General features: G+C 43.1%; 1 protein-coding gene and 1 gene segment (V, D, J or C); one reads left to right on the forward strand and one right to left on the reverse strand.

Moving 5' to 3' along the window:
- Nucleotides 1–3487: 3487 nt before the first annotated feature.
- Nucleotides 3488–4233, reverse strand: LOC146368669 (T cell receptor alpha variable 19-like). The segment is given in 2 exon segments: nucleotides 3488–3924; nucleotides 4010–4233. Coding segments are annotated over 2 exon segments (435 nt in total).
- Nucleotides 4234–8398: 4165 nt separating this feature from the next.
- On the forward strand, nucleotides 8399–20950 carry LOC146368670 (uncharacterized). The gene is made up of 2 exons (XM_084912276.1): nucleotides 8399–8695; nucleotides 16608–20950. The coding sequence occupies exons 1-2, from the start codon at nucleotides 8524–8526 to the stop codon at nucleotides 17507–17509; spliced, it is 1074 nt and encodes a 357-aa protein (XP_084768402.1). The 5' UTR covers nucleotides 8399–8523; the 3' UTR covers nucleotides 17510–20950.

Here is a 20950-nt window from a genome sequence, read left to right on the forward strand (position 1 = left end):
AAAAAAAAGCACTTAAAGCACCGAAATATGCGCTGCTTTTCGGTCTGGTTACTACCGTTTATGTCAGAACCGGTGGCATAATGGCACCGGATACCGGTACCCATCTCTAGTCATAACTGCTTTAAGTCATATAGAATAGATATCAGAGCCTTAAACAGGCTGACTTCTGCTAAATGGGTCAAACTGGGCAGAAAGTCTACAAACACATAACATCCTTATAGAATATGATGTAACACTATAGATCAACTTACCTCAGAATATATAAAGCATATAAACAATTACAGCAATGATGAAACAAACACAGCAGTACTACTAATCCAAAATACTCCATTTATTTTTAGCTCCATTCTGCTGCTGATACATACTTTAGGTTTCTGAATATTAAACTTGTTGCTGCCTTTCATAGTGTGTAACTTGAAGGCCCTGAGTACTTTCTCCCACACTGAAAACACTGGAATGATAAAATTATTTGAACATTACCTAATAAGCCTGATTCAGGACAGACAATTAGTTATGTTAAACTTTTCTAGCAGTCCTTCACAAACAGGGAACAGTCTGTCTATTCTCTCCATCTGTCAGCTGCTGCTGGCTCTTCCTCACACACTGCTGAGTTTGTCCTGGTGGATCATCAGGGGTGCAAAGCCTCAGATGTGCAGCAGTGGGTCCCTCAGTCTGTCCTCACTCTGGACACTTGCAGTTGTCACACATGAAAATCAAATGTGTGATAAGCTGCAGGATTCAAACACAAGTGTAACTTATAAATACATGTTCATACTTTTATTCCACAATCAGAGAGAAAGAAACAGAGAGAGAGTGCAGGACAGACAGACAGGTGACAGTCTCAGGTGTATACACTGCTACACAACAGCACCAGAGAAGGAGGATTTAGTGTTTGTGTTATTACGAGTGCTAAACAAGAAGAGTTCCCAGATGGTACAGTGGACACATGTGTGACTCCTGTGATTAAAGCATCTTTCTTTCAGCTTAACGAGTGAACCGTTAGCTCGTTCAAACACGCGTTAAAGTCCGTTTGGCTCGATGCCACCAGCCTTTGAATTGGGACAGCCTTCGTTGTGTCGCTGTGATGTAATCGGCCTTAAAATGCGGCCTTTAAGGCTGCAGACCCTGAATTGGGATACAAACTTGTTCACTTTGCCCCTTCATGTGGCAGCCCTGATATCACACCATCATCTTCACACAGGAAATATTCATATTAATTTCTCTCCACTACGATTAATACATGACTTAAATCCCTGGAGCAACCTCTCAGTGTCATGATTACAGGAATGCATCCTCTCTAACGCAGCCCACATGAGGCTAAAGCTTTACATGCTTTTATTTTGAGAAGGTTCAAAGACAGGGGGGCAGGTAAGTAGGTTTCCTGCAGAGGGACAGAGCAGGGAGACACCAGAGAACTGCCCGAGAGAACGACTGCTGAGTATCAGTGCAGTCAGAATTGCTTATATAGTATTTATTAGAGTCCTTTCTTGTGTTTCACTTTTAGAGTTTCTGTGTCAGGGAGGTAAGTGAAGGCTTCAGAAGGCTGAGTGGGTGGAGAGTGGATGGGCAGGTGAGTTTTCCAGGTGAGTTTTCCAGCTCTGTTACAAGTCAGTCCTTTCCAAACAGCAGACAATGAGAGAATCCTTCAGGTTTCAGGTAACTCAAGCCCACAGAGCTATGAGCAGACACAAGAGAACATGGTGAGGTAACAGAAGCTACAAGCACAAACTCATAAGTCATAAATTAAAGCTGAATTACCACCAGAATGAAGGCAACAATCTGACAAAGAGTGGATGTTTCAGCTGGACCTTTCATTCCCCAAAACACGAGGAGTTAATGAGATCTGGTTAGGAGGTTAGCAACACTACAAGCACCAACCAGCTTGCAGTCAAAGCTCTGCACAGCCCCATCAGCAATGAGTCCCCAGCCTCACTCAGACTGCTGCCAAAGCTCTGCTGGAGGTGGGAGTTGAAGATCACCTGAACCACTTTGATACGCCAGGCCTGTCCAGCATTCTCCCCCACCACCTGACTCAACTCACCCCCAGATGGTGATCAGATGACAGCTCAGCTCCTCTCTTCACCAGAGTGTCCAGAACACACTGCTGCACACCTGATGATGCAATTACAGAGTCAAGCATCAACCTATACTGTGGTTAGCACACAAGTCCAGTAAAACAGAAACCACCATTGTGTCACTCTGACACATAAAGTCCTCAGAAGCACAATAGAGTTACCAGATGATGCAGCATCCAGGATCCTGCTCAGAGACCTCAAGAAGGCCAGGCACTCTGAAATGTTGTTCAGAGCATAAGCACAGAGGAGAGTCTGGACCTGCCAGAGGGGGAACATCACAAAGTACCAGAGCAGGACAATGATGAAGGAGAGCATCATCATCTGATGTGATGAGTTCAAAGAGAATAAATGGAACAAGCATGAGATGGTCTTCCTGGTTGGACTTTTAGCTTCATGTGAGAGATTTTAACTTAAAGAGATAAACCTCTGTTACTCTGTTTATTTTGCTTCTGCTGCATTTTTGCATGTCCTCATCCACTAAATATAAAATGGTGTAAATGAGCAGCTTTTGATGTTTGACAGTTTTTATTGTGTCTGAACGTTCCTACAGTTGGTTTGTGGTTGATGTGGATTTGCTGCTCATGTGAATCCTCCCACAGTGTTTCATTAGCAGCTGTAACCACAGTGACTCTGATAAAACAGGAATTAGCAGAATCCATCTGATATGAAGCTGTGCTTTGAATACCACTTCCCTCATCTTTGAAGAGTAGTCAGATATCTGTGTTCAGGTTTTTGTACAGCCTCTTCTACACTTTGTATCACTGTGTTTGTAGAGCACAGTAGTAGAGAGCTGTGTCTGCCAGGGTTAGTGCTGCTATGCCAGATCAGTTATTGTTGGTGAAGTTTTTGATTTATAACGTTTATCAGGAATATACTCAGATGTTCCCCCCTTTCCTCTTTTCCAGAGTATAAACTGAGGAGCCTGAAGGTCAGAATGATGTTTGTACCAGTGAAGGTCAGCAAAACTTGCACTTGTCTCATAGCTACATGTGAGTGTGACAGATTCTCCTTCTGTTTCAGTGACTTCAGGTTGTTGAGGAGTGATTGAGTCTCCAGCTGTTAGTCCTGGAAAAAGAAAGAAGAAAAGTAGTGAAATGCAGTCTGTATATCTGCTTAATGCAGCAGCTTCAACTAAACTTTAATCCCTGTTCTTAAACTCACCTATAATGTGAGATAGAAGCAAAAAGAGGTGCAGCAACATGTCTTTGGAGTTATTAAAGCCAGACAGACAGCACATGAACAATGTTCTTCCACTGCAGCACAATGACCAACAAATAATGTCATTGGATGAGCTCAAGATCAGTGGGCGGGGCCAGTTTAATAGCTCAGCCAATCAAATAGTTTTGTGCTTCCGCAGCAGCTCTGTCTCTGTGTCTGATCTTTACTGCTTCATTTCTCTGCTGTCTTTGTCATCAGTCCAATGACACAAGAATCAGAGGTTTAACAGTGTGTGGCTCCCTCTAGTGGATGTTGTGGAGTATTCTGTTGTCTTTGCTCCAAAGGTTTTTGTACAGAGTTTTGCTGTTTCCTGTCACTGTGGGCTGCAGAGCACAGTAGTACACAGCAGAGTCAGACAGCTGAAGCTTCTGGATCTTCAGAGGAACTGATCTGCTGCTGGAATCCAGTGTGGAGGAAAATCTCTCCTTGAACTCGTCTGCTGTGTTTCCTTGATCCCCACTATAGCGCATCAGGATGAATTTGGGGCTGTTGTTTCCATCCTGTTTGTACCAGAAGAGATAATTAGTTGTTCCACTGCTCTCATACTGACAGCCAAGTGTTACTGTGCCTCCTTCAGCAGCAGTCTCTTCTCCTTTTGCTTGCAGCACGTTGTCTTTTTGTGCTCTGCATTCTGTAAAAAACCAACAAACAGTATCAGTGTGCTGTTAAAGAATCACGTCAACGTTGATATCAAAGAAACAGAGTTGTGTTCATACCGAGGCACATAGCAGCCAGCAGCACTGAGATGAACAGAGGCGTCATATCTGCAGTGTAGAGTAACTGTGAGCTACAGCAAGTATAAAGAAGCTGTGATCTCTCTGTTTAGTCTTCATCAACACTAAGTTGGTGGATTAGAAGGAGGAGCCTGATCACAGTGACAGGACTCATTCACAGCCCTGTGTTATTCCCCCTGCTGACAGCTTTACACTCAGCACGTCTTTCTGCTGCTCTGCTTTGCTTGGAGATCTTGCACCAGGAAGTCTACAAAGTGAAAAATCAGTGATCCTTAAACACATCATCAGTGTGTGAAGGGCGAATGTGGTTTGTAGTGTTCAGCACTTTGAGAGTCTGTAAGACTATAAAATCTCAATAAAAACACAGTTAAAACTCTGCTGTAGCTGAAAGTCACGATCAGAAAGGAAGCGAATATTAGACGCAGGATCAACTCCAAATGTAGAGCTGTGCGTGTCCAAGTCAAAAAGAAGACATCACCCTCCCTGCCTACATATTCAGTGTGACAATGTAGATAGGGAGTCGATGTGTTTCTGACACAGTAAAAAGTCTGACACATGGGATATTTGGGAATAAATCTGAAAGAATGAGTCCTGAATATAAATACACAGCTCAGAATCCACACAGGTAACAATGATCACCTCTTCTGTGACGAAAGCAGAATCTATACAAGGGAAAAATCGTACCATTGTAACACCTGTGGGAAATGTTTTACTGACTCATCAGCACATAAAAATCCACACAGGTCATCAGCTGTATTCCTGTAACCCACATTTCTGATGACACCAACAAACTGAATAAAGTGATGAGGAAGGCTGGACGCAAACTGGATATATAGGAATCTGTGGTGGAGAGAAGGTCACTGAACAAGCTGTTATCTATCAGCCTCTTACAGTAAGAGCTCCTTGTCTAACAGGCTGCTTCAGCTCCACTGACACAAGCACAGATACAGGAAAACTCTCACACTTCATGAAATAATTCTTTATGACACAGAATCAGCTGTTATTCCAAGAGTTTGTCTCACCGTAACAACACTTTACACTCAGTTATTACCATACACTTTCAGGACATCTGAGTGCTGTGTGTCACAATTATGTGGTGATATCTTATGGACACAAATGCAACATGGTGGTGACAGGACTCCAACAAGTACTTAGTCTGGATTTGTCAGGACAACTTACAAAACCAAAAAATGCAAAGAGAAAGTCAGGTATTACAAAATAAGCAAACACAAGACAGAAAAAAACAAAAGCTGCCAAAAAAGGGAAAAAAGCACAACGAGAACAAATAAAAGATAAACACAGAGACTGATGGAAAAGAATGGGAACAGTATGTAGAATTAACTAAATAAATCATAAAAGACTCTACTAAGCATTTTAAGATAGAAAAACTCAAAAATGAAGAAAGAACCCAAACTACCATAGTCACATTTTTTGAATTTTAATCAGGTTAACTTTAAGCAGGCTATTAAATGGCCTGTATTTGTATAGCGCTTTACTCATCCAGTCATCCACCCATTCACACACTGGTGGCAAGCTACATTGTAGCCACAGCCACCCTGGGGCGCACTGACAGAGGCGAGGCTGCCGAACACTGGCGCCACTGGTCCCTCTGACCACTACCAATACGCAACGGGTGAAGTGTCTTGCCCAAGGACACAACAACCGAGACTGTCCAAGCCGGGGCGCGAACCGGCAACCTTCTGATTACAAGGCGAATTCCCAACTCTTGAGCCACGATTGCCCCTGTTATGGTCAGATTAGTTGATGTAGAAGATGTTTCTGATTTATATCGATCATCACGAATGTAATCATCACCACTCTGTGACCTTGCTCCTTTGTAGAGTATAAACTGAGGAGCCTGGAGGTCAGAATGACGTCTGTACCGGTTAAGAAAAGCACCACCTGCATATGTCTGATAGTCACATGTGAGTGTGACAGATTCTCCTTCTGTTTCAGTGACTTCAGGTTGTTGAGGAGTGATTGAGTCTCCAGCTGTTAGTCCTGGAAAAAGAAAGAAGAAAAGTAGTGAAATGCAGTCTGTATATCTGCTTAATGCAGCAGCTTCAACTAAACTTTAATCCCTGTTCTTAAACTCACCTATAATGTGAGATAGAAGCAAAAAGAGGTGCAGCAACATGTCTTGGAGTTATTAAAGCCAGACAGACAGCACATGAACAATGTTCTTCCACTGCAGCACAATGACCAACAAATAATGTCATTGGGTGAGCTCAACCTCAGTGGGCGGGGCCAGTTTAATAGCTGAGCCAATCAAATAGTTTTGTGCTTCCGCAGCAGCTCTGTCTCTGTCTCTGATCTTTACTGCTTCATTTCTCTGTTGTCTTTGTCATCAGTCCAATGACACAAGAATCAGAGGTTTAACAGTGTGTGGCTCCCTCTAGTGGATGTTGTGGAGTATTCTGTTGTCTTTGCTCCAAAGGTTTTTGTACAGAGTTTTGCTGTTTCCTGTCACTGTGGGCTGCAGAGCACAGTAGTACACAGCAGAGTCAGACACTGCAGCAGAGGAGATCTCCAGATTGACTCGATTTCTCTCCTTGTTCAGTGCAGCAGTCAGTCGAGGGTTTGGGGGAGTTGCTCTCACCATTCTCGGCTCACTCGTATCAGTGATGAGGAGAAGGAACTGAGGAGCTGATCCAGGATCGTGTCGATACCACTGGAGATTCCTGGCTTGAACTGAATAGTTACAGGACACAGTAACTGTACGGCCCTCTGATAAAAACACTTCAGCACTGCTGGCAGTAATATCATCTTCCAAGCTGTTACCTGCTGATGAAACAACATGTTATATTTACAGCTCTGTTCCACAGTCACATGTCCATCATTGGAAAAATACAGTGAGCTCAAAGAAACTCCAAACTGGATCTGTAACGCTGTAAACGTGTCTTTGAATTTCAGGTGTTCCTGTCAGAAACATACGTACCTACGAGAGCTGCAAAGATCCAAATCACAGCCAGTTTTTCCATGTTTCCAGAGGAGGAATGTTGGAAGTGATGTTCACTGGGAGTTAGCTGTGAGTGGTCTGATGTTCACAGCTGAAGTCAGACAGGTTTCTGCAGTCAGGAGGAGGAGGAGCTGCTTTTGTTCTCATATGATGTGTCATGAGGAAGCAGGAAATGTTTAAAGTTTTCCTGCTTCAACTTTGTTCACACAGAGCATCTGGTTCTTCTCTCTGTGGAGTCTGAGCCAAAGAACATTCACTAAACACTCACGTCTGGGCTCCACTGAAAATAAAACGTTTAATGTCTGTAAATTTGTAACCAATGAAAATTTACATTGTGTTATAATAAGTGTAACTCTGAGAAAACTGTTGGAGTCAGTTGTTTTTATTCCACAGCCTGGAGCTTCAGTCATTCATGGATCTGTTTTCTCTTCTCACTGCAGCCTTGCTGCTCACAATCATTTATTCATTTACTGCAACAAACTGAGATATCCTTCCACTGCCACGCAGGTGACTGCCTAATTTACCTTCCTTTAACACCTAATAATCCAGGCTCCATACACCTCCTTTTAAACTGCCTTGAAGAGGTCAAAGCTTGGATGGCTCTGAACTTTTTGAGCTTCAATGACAGCAAAACAGAAGTAATTATATCCAGCACTAATAATAACTCGTGCAATCCGCTTATTAATTGTGGTTGACTTGAGTCATACATCGAACAGCATGTCACAAATCTGGGAGTCATTGTGGACTCGGATTTTAAATATAATAAACAAATCAGTTCTGTGTCGTCTCTTAACTGGTACACACAGGCATCAACATATCTCACCTGTCCTCTCTTCACTGGCTTCCTGTTTATCTCAGAATTAATTTCAAAGTCCTAACGTTGGCTCATAAATGCCTGAATGGTCTTGCTCCTCCATACCTTTCTGATACCTTTGCCAGGTCTCTCTTGGAAACGAGAATTTTAATCTCAGTGAGATTTTTAACTGGAAAAATAAAGGACTAATAATATACTTCAGCCTCATATTCCCTTAGATCAGCCGTCCGGCTGCTTTTGGTTGTCCCCAAAAACTAGACTGGAACTTGGAGGAGAACGAGCTTTTTCAGTTGAGGCTCCCAAACCTGGAAAACGTTGCCTTCAAATATTAGACGGCCACCTTTGCTTCCAGCTTTTAATTCTCATTTGAAACACATCTTTTCTTTCAATAGTGTTTGGACCGGTGTGAGCTGATGTGCTCTTTTCAATCTCTTTGTTTTATTTTATGTGAGTGTTTATCTTTTGTCTTTGTGCAGCACTTTGGGCAAACTTTCTGTTTTTTAAATGTGCTTTAAAAAATAAATTGGATTTGGACTGCCACAAAATTAGACTTTAACCAGGAACAAAAGGTAGCTATTGTCTACTGCCGGAACCTCACCATGTGACACAGGCGGAAGTAAACAAACAAAGGCGTCATTACCGTCCCACGTGTGTGTGCCTTAGCACAGAGACTGTTGTGTTGTTGTTGTATGTGAGCTGAGTGTGTGAGCTGCGGCAGCAACAATGCCTTCAGTTCAGTATCTGAGAGAGTTTATCAACGAGCGACTAACTGCTGCTGCTGAACAAATATTCTTGGAGTTTGAAAAAACGATCGTCCAGTACGAGGAAGAGATCGACCGTCAGCGCAGACTGCTGGATATCACCTGGAAACCCCAAATCAAGCTGCACAGGACAGGTGAGTGTCCCTCTGAGGGATCCTGATCACAGCTCTGCGGGACGTTTCTGGTTGTGAGGACTTTTTGGAGATGTGAGCTAACAAAGAGCAAACAGAGGACAGGACTGCACTGTGCTCCATTCAAACAGCAGGCGCTGAAATCAGCCTGGATTTCTCTCTTGATTATTTAGTGAAACAAAGTTAGGATTAGGAGATTTCTGAGTCTGGTTTAAAGGGGGACCCATGTACCAAAAAGCTCCCGGAAGAGTTGTGGTTGGAGTCCACCCTGGGCCGTTTCCTCCCCGCTCTGTCCCTCTTTTCGTGTTTGCGCTCCAAAAGAATCCTATAGAATAATTCTTGTAAAGCTTTGAAATCAGGCCTGATTTGAGTATTTTATTCAACCTGAATCCATCACTGAATGAGTTTGTTTAGGCGGACTTACTTTTAAATACTCTAAGAACAACAAGTAAGCCTGCAGTGCGAGAGCGAAGTGCTCTAATGGGGTGATATGTAGAGATGGCACGATACCACTTTTTTTTATGTCCGATACCGATATCATAAATTTGGATATCTGCCGATACCGATATAAATCCGATATAGCGTATTTTATGATCAATAAAATGTTTTTTTTTTTAATATCTTGCTGCATTTTGTATAAGTTCATACTCAAGTTAAAAACAAACAAACAAAACTAAACTAAAGCTATTCTGTTATACCTGTATGCAAAAAATACACAGCACCCAAAATATTTCATAGTTCAGCAAAATTGATCACTCTAATAAACTTAAACCTGCACCATCCTCCCTGTTCTGGTGTTTTAAAGAGTACTTAGGTTGTTTAATATTTCTGCTAACTAACAGGGTTGCCAACTCCCAGAAAAAAAAAAAAAAGGGAACCACCCCCCACCCTCCACCTCATGATGCTTAATCGACGTAATCAACTTTAATTTGATGCACGTGTAAAAAAACAAAAACAAAAACAGAAATCAATAACTTTTCAAGAATAATTAAATAGATTGAACATCTTTCTTCAACAGAATTGCAGACTGCACAGATGGTTCCTTCCCAAAGGAAAAAGTACTACAGCTTAGTAGGTTATAAGTTTGACTTAATAGTTCCTATATACAGTAATGGATTTCCATATATTTCACATCAGATGAAAACTTTGGTTGTAAGATTCAGATAATTATTTATTAAAAGCTAGACATGACAGTAAGAAAGAAATGTAATTTTGGGCCCCCCCTTTCCCTACCTGCCCCCCTGGCTTACTTTGCTAGATCTGTCCCTGCACAGTTACCAGCCGTCAGCTGCATAGAAAAGGATCCTGGTGTAGAAAGTAATATTAAATAAAATCTAACAACAGCTTATCAAGCTTAAACGTGCTGCTGTTGTTTATCTGCTGGTTTCCTCTTTCTGGCACAAAGTGGGCCAAAAACAAAGAAGAGAGACGGACTCGCAACAGAAAAGCCGATCAGCTGATCATTGATCAGTTTCATGATTGAAGTAGCAGCAGGAGAGAGAGAGGCAGTCGCTCCATATATCGGTTGTTAAGCTTAACGCTAAAATGCTTTACTAACATTCAGAGATGAACTTACACACTTGCTTTACTTCTGTGGGATAACTTTCTCTGACATAAAAATCCCAGTTTGGAAGCAGGTAGCAAGGCTCCAGATGCTCAACCAGACCGCCGAGAGGTCTTGCACGCTCAGCCGCTCTATTACGTGACGCATACTCCTCCGATGTTATAAGGTTATGAGCTGAGTTACGCTATGTCGCGAGTTTTGTGAGGTGCTTTTGTGATATTTAATGGATCGGATTACATTTTTTATTTTTCTCCAATATCCAATCCAGAAATTTAGGTCAGTCCATCTCTAGTGATATGGTACTACAAGGTCGTTAAGATAAGATGGGGCCTGATTATTTAAGACCTTGTATGTGAGGACCAGGATTTTGAATTCTGGATATGAAGGGAAGCCAATACAGGAGAAATCTGAAATCTCTCTTTCTCGTCCCTGTCAGGACTCTTGGTGTGTGTTATCTTGCTTCATGGACAGATAGAGCTGGGTGTCATCTGCATAGCAGTGTAAATGTATGCTATGCTATCTGATGATGCTGCCTAAGGGAAGCATGTATAATGTAAACAGAATTGGTCCTAGCACTGAACCCTGTGGAACTCCATAATTAACCTCAATGTGTGAAGAGGACTCTCCATTTACATGCACAAACTGGAGTCTATTAGATAGATATGATACAAACCACTGCAGCACAGTACCTGTAATACCTACAGCATGTTCTAATCGCTCTAATAGGATATTATGGTCGACAGTATCGAACGCTGCACTGAGGTCTAGCAGGACAAGCACAGAGATGAGTCCACTGTCAGAGGCCATAAGAAGATCATTTGTAACCTTCACTAAAGCTGTTTCTGTGCTGTGATGAGCTCTGAAACCTGACTGAAACTCTTCAAATAAGCCTCTGCAGATGATCTGTTAGCTGTTTGACAACTACTCTTTCAAGGATGTTTGATATGAAATGAAGGTTGGAGATTGGCCTATAATTAGCTAAGACTGCTGGGTCTAGAGATGCTTTTTAAGTAAAGGTTTAACTACAGCCAGCTTGAAGGCCTGTGGTACATAGCTGATTATTAGAGATAGGTTGATCATATTTAAGATTGAAGCATTAATTAATGGCAGGACTTCTTTGAGCAGTTTTGTAGGAATGGGGTCTAAAAGACTACTAGTTAACGTTAAAGGGATGGTTGGCTCAACAAAGCTTTGATGTTATGTCAGCCTGGCTACAGTGCTGAAGAGAAATCTGGGGTTGTTCTTATTTTCTTCAATCAAGATAAGATAAGATAACCTGTATTAGTCCCACACGTGGGAAATTTGTTTTGTCACAGCAGGAAGTGGACAGTCCAAAAGTTATATAGCAAAATTAGAATACAATAAGAATAAAAAAGAATAAAATACTGTACACAACTGTACAGAATAGAATAAAATACTATATACAGTAGAATAAATAGAATAAAATATACAATAGGATAAAAATAGAATGCAAATGCTTTATACAACTGAGTAAAAATACAACTTTGTCAGAAAAAGAGTATTGCACTTAGTGTTATTGCACATGTGTGGATGTGTGTGTTTGATCAGTTGGAGTCTTTATTGTGGAGTCTGACAGCAGTGGGGAGGAAAGACCTGTGAAATCTCTCCGTCCCACACCGTGGGTGCTGCAGCCACTGAAGGAGCTCCTCAGTGCTGTCAGAGTCTCCTGCATGGGCTGGGAGATGTTGTCCATCAGGGATGACAGCTTAGCCACCCTTCTCCTGTCACTCACCACCTCCACTGGGTCCAGAGGGCATCCTAGAACAGAGCTGGCCCTGCGGATCAGCCTGTTCAGTCTCTTCCTGTCCCTGGCAGAGATGCTGCTGCCCCAGCAGACCACACCGTAAAAGATGGCTGAGGCCACCACAGAGTCATAGAAGGTCTTCAGGAGTGGGCCCTCTACTCCAAACGACCTGAGTCTCCACAGCAGGTACAGCCTGCTCTGCCCTTTCCTGTAGAGGGCGTCTGAATTAGGAGTCCAGTCCAGTTTGTTCCTCAGATGAACACCAAGGTACATGTAGCTGTCCACAGCCTCAATGTCCATACCTTGGATGTTCAGTGGTTGCAGTGGAGGATGTTTGTGCCTGCGGAAGTCTACCACCAGCTCCTTGGTTTTACTGGTGTTGATCTGGAGGTAGTTCAGCTGGCACCAGTCCACAGTCTTGGGTCAGTCCTCTGTACTCCCTGTCGTCCCCATCAGTGATGAGGCCGACTATTGCAGAGTCATCAGAGAACTTCTGCAGGAAGCACTGGGTGGAGTTGTGGGAGAAGTCTGCAGTGTAGATGGTGAAGAGGAACAGAGCCAGAACCGTTCCCTGTGGGGCCCCGTACTGCAGACGACCCTGTCCAACACACAGCCCTGAGTCCTCACATACTGTGGTCGATCGGTGAGGTAGTCCAAAATCCATGTAGTGAGGTGATGGTCCACTCCTGAGTTCTCCAGCTTGTCCTTCAGGACTGAGGGAAGAATAGTGTTGAAGGCACTGGAGAAATCAAAGAACATGATTCTCACAGTGCTCCCAGCGGTCTCTAGGTGAGCGAGGGAATGATGTAGGAGATGAATGACGGCATTGTCCGCTCCAATGCCAGGCTGGTAGGCAAACTGAAGTGGGTCCAATGATGAGCTCACCAGGCGCCGAAGCTGAGCCAGGACCAGCTGTTTTTTTCTTTCTCCTGCCCTCTCTTTCACTTTTTTTCGCTTCACGCTGCAAGTCACCCTTGTGTTTGCGCTGAGCAGAGACGGCAAACAGAGCCTTGCGTTTGGGCCCCTTCCCGCTCTGCTCAGCGCTGAGCTGAGGGGGCGGGGCGGTAGTTACACTCGCAACAGCAGTAGCACACAACAAGAGCAGGAGGGAGAGGGAAAGAAAGAGAGCAACAACAAGAGACAACACCGTCACATTGGAAAGGTACAGTAAAGAAAATGAGTGACACCAAGAAAAGAAGCAAAGTCTGGAACCATTTCAATTTTATTGACAAAACAAAGGCAGAGTGTAGAGTCTGCAAGAAAAGGATATCATATAGAGCCGGCTCCACAAACAACATGCACAGGCACCTAAGAACTGTCCACCCATCAGTGCAATGGGAAGATAAAACTCAGTCAGTTGAGTGTGATATTAATATTTCTGAATGTAAATAGTTGGTTTCTGTATTTTATAATTTATTTATTACATTTTATGTCGAGTGAATAAATAAAAGTATATTTACAGTGGCCCCTAGAGACAAAGCACGTACACACTCCAAAACACAACGGAAGTGCTCCAGGATGCTATGGGCAGTGTTGAGCTTTTGTTACCTAGTGGCTACACAAGCCAGGAAGTACCAACAATCGGATTGGGTGTGTGGTAGTAACAGGTAAATGAAGTTTTTTTTTTTTTTAATTATTTGAATATATATATAAAAAAATAAAAACACCCAGCACGCCCCTGCGGGCGGTTTATCCTTCAAGCTCGGGTCCTCTACCAAAGGCCTGGGAGCTTGAGGGTCCTGCGCAGTATCTTAGCTGTTCCCAGGACTGCGCTCTTCTGGACAGAGATCTCCGATGTTGTTCCTGGGATCTGCTGGAGCCACTCGCCTAGCTTGGGAGTCACCGCACCTAGTGCTCCGATTACCACTGGGACCACCGTTACCTTCACCCTCCTCATCCTCTCGAGCTCTTCTCTGAGCCCTTGGTATTTCTCCAGCTTCTCGTGTTCCTTCTTCCTGATATTGCTGTCATTCGGAACCGCTACATCGATCACTACGGCCGTCTTCTTCTGTTTGCCACCACCATTTTGTCCGTCTGTATCTGGAAGTCCCACAGGATCTTAGCTCGGTCATTCTCCACCACCCTTGGGGGCATCTCCCATTTTGACCTTGGGACTTCCAGGTTATACTCGGCACAGATGTTCCTGTACACTATGCCGGCCACTTGGTTATGGCGTTCCATGTATGCCTTGCCTGCTAGCATCTTGCGCCCTGCTGTTATGTGCTGGATTGTCTCTGGGGCATCTTTACACACCCTGCACCTGGGGTCTTGCCTGGTGTGATAGACCCCAGCCTCTATGGATCTTGTACTCAGAGCTTGTTCTTGTGCTGTCATGATTAGTGCCTCTGTGCTGTTTTTCAGTCCGGCTTTGTCCAGCCACTGGTAGGATTTCTGGATGTCAGCCACCTCCTCTATCTGCCGATGGTACATACCGTGCAGGGGCCTGTCCTTCCATGATGGTTCCTCGTCTCCCTCCTCTTTCTTGGGTTTCTGCTGCCTGAGGTATTCACTGAGCACTCGGTCAGTTGGGGCCATCTTCCCAATGTATTCTTGGATGTTCGTTGTCTCATCCTGGACTGTGGTGCTGACATTCACCAGTCCCCGGCCCCCTTCCTTCCGCTTAGCATACAGCCTCAGGGTGCTGGACTTGGGGTGAAACCCTCCATGCATGGTAAGGAGCTTTCTTGTCTTTATGTCAGTGGCTTCTATCTCCTCCTTTGGCCAGCCTATTACCCCAGCAGGGTGCCTGATCACGGGCAGGGCGTAGGTGTTGATGGCCCGGATCTTGTTCTTACCGTTCAGCTGACTCCTCAGGACTTGCCTGACCCTCTGCAGGTACTTGGTGGTTGCAGCCTTTCTAGCGGCCTCTTCATGGTTCCCATTCGCCTGCGGGATCCCCAGGTACTTGTAACTGTCCTCTATGTCTGCAATGTTGCCTTCTGGTAGTTCAATCCCCTCAGTTCTGACTACCTTCCCTCTCTTTGTTACCATCCGACTACACTTCTCCAGTCCAAACGACATTCCAATGTCATTGCTGTATAGCCTGGTAGTGTGGATCAGTGAATCGATGTCTCGTTCACTCTTGGCATACAGCTTGATGTCATCCATGTACAGGAGGTGGCTGACAACTGCTCTGTTCCGTAGTCGGTATCCGTAACCAGTCTTGTTAATGATCTCACTGAGGGGGTTCAGCCCTATGCAGAACAGCAGTGGGGACAGAGCATCTCCTTGGTAGATCCTGCACTTGATGGCGACTTGTGCTATGGGCTTGGAGTTGGCCTCTAGTGTTGTATGCCACATCCCCATTGAGTTCCTGATGAAGGCTCTTAGGGTCCTGTTGATCTTGTACAATTCTAAGAATTCCAGTATCCAGCTGTGGGGCATTGAGTCATAGGCCTTCTTGTAATCAATCCAGGCAGTGCACAGGTAGGTCAGTCTGGTCTTGCAGTCTCGGCTGACTGTTCTGTCTACCAGTAGCTGATGTTTTGCGCCTCTGGTATTCTTGCCAATCCCTATATATATATATATATATATATATATATATTTGTGTATTAATACAAAAACAATAGACATATGAATTCGATTTGGAAGTTCATTTAACGCTAGAAATGTGTTTTGGAGTTTGTACGTGTTTCGTCTGTTGGGGCCCCCATAAATATTTATATATAAACATGCATAAAGAAAACCACGTTTTTTTTACATTACTAATTCCTTTTGTGCATAATTTTATATTGTTGCTGATAATTAATTAATTAAAGCAACAAAACAACCTGAAGAGCCGGTTGGGAGCCGAAAGAGCCGGCTCTTTTTAGTGAGCCGAGCCGAAAGAGCCGGTTCTCTAAAAAGAGCCGGAATTCCCATCACTAGTTTGGATGTCAGAGCCACTGGCCTGTAGCTGTTGAGGTCCTTGGGGCGTGAAGTCTTTGGCACTGGTACAACACAGGAGGTTTTCCAGAGCTGTGGGACTCTCCCCAGCCTCAGGCAGGACCTGACGACCCTTGAGCTGATGCCATCTGGGCCCGCTGCCTTCTTGGCTTTAATCCTCAGTTCCCTCCTAACCTGGGTGGTTGAGAGAGACAGGCTGGAGCCTTGTGTTGAGTGTGTATTGGATGCTGTTGTTGGGGGTGGGGAGGAGTGAGCAGGGTGAGTAGAGGAGGTGTGAAGTGTTTTAGGTGTCAGAGGTGGAACAGCAGCAGTGGGGGCGGGTGAGTCTGCAGCCGCTGTTGAAGACTGCCTCATGGCTGAATCAAATCTGTTGAAGAAATGATTCAGTTCATTTGCCCACCTCACATCCCTCCCAGGCAGAGAGTTCTGATGTTTGTGGCCCGAGATGGTTCTGAGGCCTCTCCAGACTTCGCCAACGTTGTTTTGCTTAAGCTGGTTCTCCATCAATCAGTAATAAATAGTAAGATGTTCTGGCTTTGCGGAGGGCTTTCTTATAAAGCAACAAACTATTTTCAACAGCAGTTTGTAGTTTAATGTGTGTCTATCCTTACTGCTGTACTTTTCCTGGTTTTCATAGTATATTTCCTCACATATGTTTTTCTTGCATCATTTCTTTGTCTTGTCTCCTTTTGTCCCTCCAGACGTCCCACAGCAGCATGTCTGTAAGGAAGAGATTCTCAGTGACCAGCAGCTCTGTAATCAAGAGAGTCTCAACCAGAAGGAATCAGAGCTTCCTAATGTTAAAGAGGAACAGGAGCAACTCTGCAGCAGTCAGGAGAGAAGACAGGTTATACTGAAGGAGGAGACTGATACCTTCATGGTGACTGCTGATTATGAGGAAAGTGACCACAGTGAACCAGAACAAAAGAGTAACCAGCTTCTCTCTCACAGCTCTGCTGTAGGTGAGAGCCAAGATCAGGAAATAAGGAAGAAGTTTGATTCAGGATCAGCTAGAAATAGACACAAAAGTCACAACAACACAGAATATCCACCTACTTCAGGAAGTCAATGTAACTCTGATAAAAGTAAAAAGTCCTCAAACTGTGATGTTTGTGGAAAAGCCTTTAAGTATAATTATTTAATGAGAAGGCATTATCGAGTCCACACAGGTGAGAGGCCGTTCTCTTGTAAAATGTGTGGGAAAACGTTTATATCTGCTAGTTCTTTGTCGAAGCACACAAAAACTCACTCAGGTGTTAAGCCATTTTGTTGCACAACTTGTGGAAAAAGGTTTATGTATAATAGTGATTTACTGAAACACATAAGAACACACACTGGGGACAAACCACATCGTTGTAAAACATGTGGAAAAATGTTTTTATATAATAGTGATTTACTGAAACACACAAGAACACACACTCGGGAGAAACCATATCATTGTGCAACATGTGGGAAAGTGTTTGGATATAGTAGTTCTTTATTGACGCATATGAGAAGGCACACAGGTGTGAAACCATATAATTGTAAAACATGTGGGAAGACGTTCAGACGTAACTGTCATTTAACAGAGCATATAAGAACTCACACAGGTGAGGAACTTTGACAATAAAAGAGTTCTAAGTTCTATGTACAGTTGCTTGCACACTGAAATTTGGAAGCAATACCACAAAGGTGTGAAAATAAAGAAAATGATATACAAGAAAGAAGAAGAACAGACAATATAAGAACACTATGTACACTATAAACATGTAGACGTAATAATAAAACATTGTAAATAATAAATAAGGGTGTAAGCGCTATGGTCATTAAGGGATGGAGATTGCACAAATTGCCGAAATATTGCACAGCAGGAGCAGAATATTGTACGTAAACAAAAAGAAACTCACGCGCACACACAAAAAAGCAATAATGACAATAATAAATAGCAAATAGCAGCACCAGAATGATTGTAGGAAACTCTCAGTTTGCATTTATTTTCCTGACAGCCCACAGGAAGAAGCTGTTCTTTAGTCTATTGGTTTTGCACCTGATGGATATGAACCTTTTTCCAGAGGGCAGGATGTTGAATAGATGGTGGTTAGGATGGAGGTGGTCTTTTATGATTGCCCTGGCTCTGGAGAGACATCTAGAGCTGGCAATGGAGTCCATGGGTGGACCTTTTATGGGGGGGGGAGCCGTTTTTTTTTGTCTTGCAGAAGTCTGTGACCAATTCCTTGATTTTCCTGGTGTTGAGGTTTAAGTTATTGTTGTCACACCATTCTGTCAGACATTGGACCTCATCTCTGTAGGTGGTGTCGTCATTGTCAGTGATGAGCCCCATCAGAGTGCTGTTGTTTGCAAATTTGATGATGATGTTGCAGGGTGCGTGGGGGTGTGGTCACTGATGGTGGTCTTCTTGGGCTGCCTGTGTAGCTGTCTCTGCCTGTTGCATGTCCGGGCATGAAACTGCAACCTGTTGCACGTCCATCGTTTTGAGTTACCGAAAAGCGTGTCGCAAATCTGGGTGCACGTAAAGCAGCACCATGTCGCAAAACCACAAGACGGAGTTTCTGTGCGAAAAATATAATTTTTTTTAATACTTTATTTTCTCTTGCATAATGTTAAGAGTATGTATAGTGAGAAGCGAACACTAATATATTTGCCACAGGCTATTTAACCCTTTAAGACCTGACATAGAACCAAGTCCGCCAGAGCTTACTTTTGGCCTGGCCTGCATTTGTATTTGCACTTTTATATTTTTACATGCTGTAGTGCCATTTGTGGGAGCATTTCAAGTTGCTATACATCAATACAACCGTTATAGCCCAAATTTTAATAATATGTATGCATTAAGTCCATAGTAACTACATAAATTGAAAATGAAAATCGTTTTTGTGTTTTCAACATATATTTCTAGTTAGAGAAATTTAAGAGGCTTATCCCTCAAAACTGTAAATACAAAAAAGTTGCACAAAATAGTTTCCCACCACAGGAAATTTATTTTGAGTGTCTTCATAGTTTTATTTTTGAGATACACTAATTTTTATATACTGCAGGAAAAATGAAAATAAATATTACAATGCAAATTTGCAAAAAGACCCAGCATGTGCATCAAAATAAACTATTTCCAGCAGTGTAATTTGAGTTCTAAGCATCCTGAAAATGATTCAGAAAAGCATAAAGTCAAACATGACTTTTAAAAACACCAGCATAGGCTTATAAGGCCCTGAAGGTAAAAAACTACATTTTCCTTGAAAATGACGTCTCTTCCAGTTTCGGGCAGGTAATGGCGGACATGCGATAGTTTGCGCTGATGTCTGTTCCAAGCAGGGAAGTGTTATGAACAGCTGATCAGACTGGTGTTTCTGGAATATTATGTTTTTGTTGCTGTAAGTGCTTTTTATGCAGTTTTTGCAAAGCTAAATGTGGAAGGAAACCGTGGCCTAGGGCAAGCTGGTGGCATAAGATGTAAGTACAACTCCTCCGGTTTCATATGCAAAAAAAATTGTTGCGCTAGCTTAAGTGATTCCAGTTCTACAGGGATTTAAAAATAGTTACGCTCCGACCGGTTTTAAAGGTTATATTTTATGTAATAATTTCTAAAATTAGGTTAGAAACGATAGAAGACAAATGGCACGATAGTCCACACAATATTTATCATCATATCGCCCAGCACTAGTGGGGGTGCAGTCACTGGTGTAGATGGTGTACAGGAGTGGACTCAGCACACATCCCTGTGGTGAGCCAGTGCTGAGTGACAGGGTGGATGATCTCTGGTTGCCAACCTTGACAGATTTTCATCGGTCTGTAAGAAAGTTTTTGATCCATGCACATGTGGGGTGGGGGGGAGTCCAAGTTTACAAGCTTGTCAATAACGATGTCTGGGATGATGGTATTAATGGCCGAGCTAAAATCAATGAAGAGCATCCTTACTGAAGTCCCAGGAGGGCAGTGGAAATTGCATCTTAAGTTGGACCTGTTTGCCTTATAGGCAAACCTGGTGGGGGTCGAAGCTGGGTGAGAGGTGGTCTTTTATGTGCATTAAGACGAGCTTCTCAAAGCACTTAGCAACTACTGGAGTCAGAGCGATGGTTCTGTAGTCGTTGAGGCCACTGATGGTGGTGGACTTGGGGACTGTGGGATTATTGTTGCTGATTTGAGGCAATGTGAGACAGTGGCATGTGACAGGTAGAGGTTGAATAGTCTGGTGAACACAGGAGCCAGCAAGCGCAGGTTTTGAGGACACTCCCAGGTATTCCACTTGGCCAGTGGCTTTGTTGTCAAAGATGTAATAAAAGATTCAAAACCAGAACACAGTTGTGGCGCCATATGAGAACTCACACTGAGAGGTGTACTTTTGACACTAGGTTAATTGCTCAGTGAGCTGTGTTGAGCTAAATGTCAGAGGTTTGTGTCACAAAAGTAGCTGTTTTTATCTAATTCGCTGTGGTAACTTACACTGAATAACCTGGTCAGGAGCAGGTAATGTGTTCAGAGTTTCACTTTAAAAGTGACACTGCTGTTATACCTCATTCTAATCTGCTGCTAAATCTCTTTAACACTGATTAAATTGTAGCAATTAGAACACGCAACACAAGAAAGTAATACAATTAATTTAGATTTGCCACAAGCTAAAGCAAATCTTTTCTTACTTTTTACTGCTGTAAGTTTCAGGTCTCTAATGTGCAGTTGTTCCCTTAATACCATCTTCATAATCTACCTCTCAGGTTAGAAGTCTTTTTAGAGAAAACAGTGTCTAAGTAGAGAGTTTCTAAAGGTTCAGAGTTAAACCACCTTAACGCAGTAGTATACCTGCTGTAACGGTCATTTTGCTCACCACCACGACCGTTTTTTTACAGAAACTTGTTGTACACCCACTGTTACGGCGCAGGAAGCCTCTGCATTATTCTCCTGAACAGTCAGATCAGCCTGACGTCTTCAGCTGTCAGACTGCGATGTAATCAATTTTTAATGTTTTTATTTGTTGTTGTTTTGTCTTTTCCATGTGTATCAAAAAACTGAAATCTACTGTGTTGTTGAATTAAAGTTAGAATTTTACAATTAT

The sequence above is a fragment of the Perissodus microlepis genome, chromosome 18, assembly GCF_051167445.1.
Source record: "Perissodus microlepis isolate ML-2025 ecotype Zambia chromosome 18, ASM5116744v1, whole genome shotgun sequence".
Lineage (NCBI taxonomy): Eukaryota > Metazoa > Chordata > Actinopteri > Cichliformes > Cichlidae > Perissodus > Perissodus microlepis.

Coding starts and splice junctions, on each gene's coding strand:
- LOC146368670 (XM_084912276.1), top strand. CDS start 8,524: ATGCCTTCAGTTCAGTATCTGAGAGAGTTTATCAACGAGCGACTAACT. Junction 8,696..16,607: donor AATCAAGCTGCACAGGACAG/GTGAGTGTCCCT, acceptor TTGTCCCTCCAG/ACGTCCCACAGCAGCATGTC.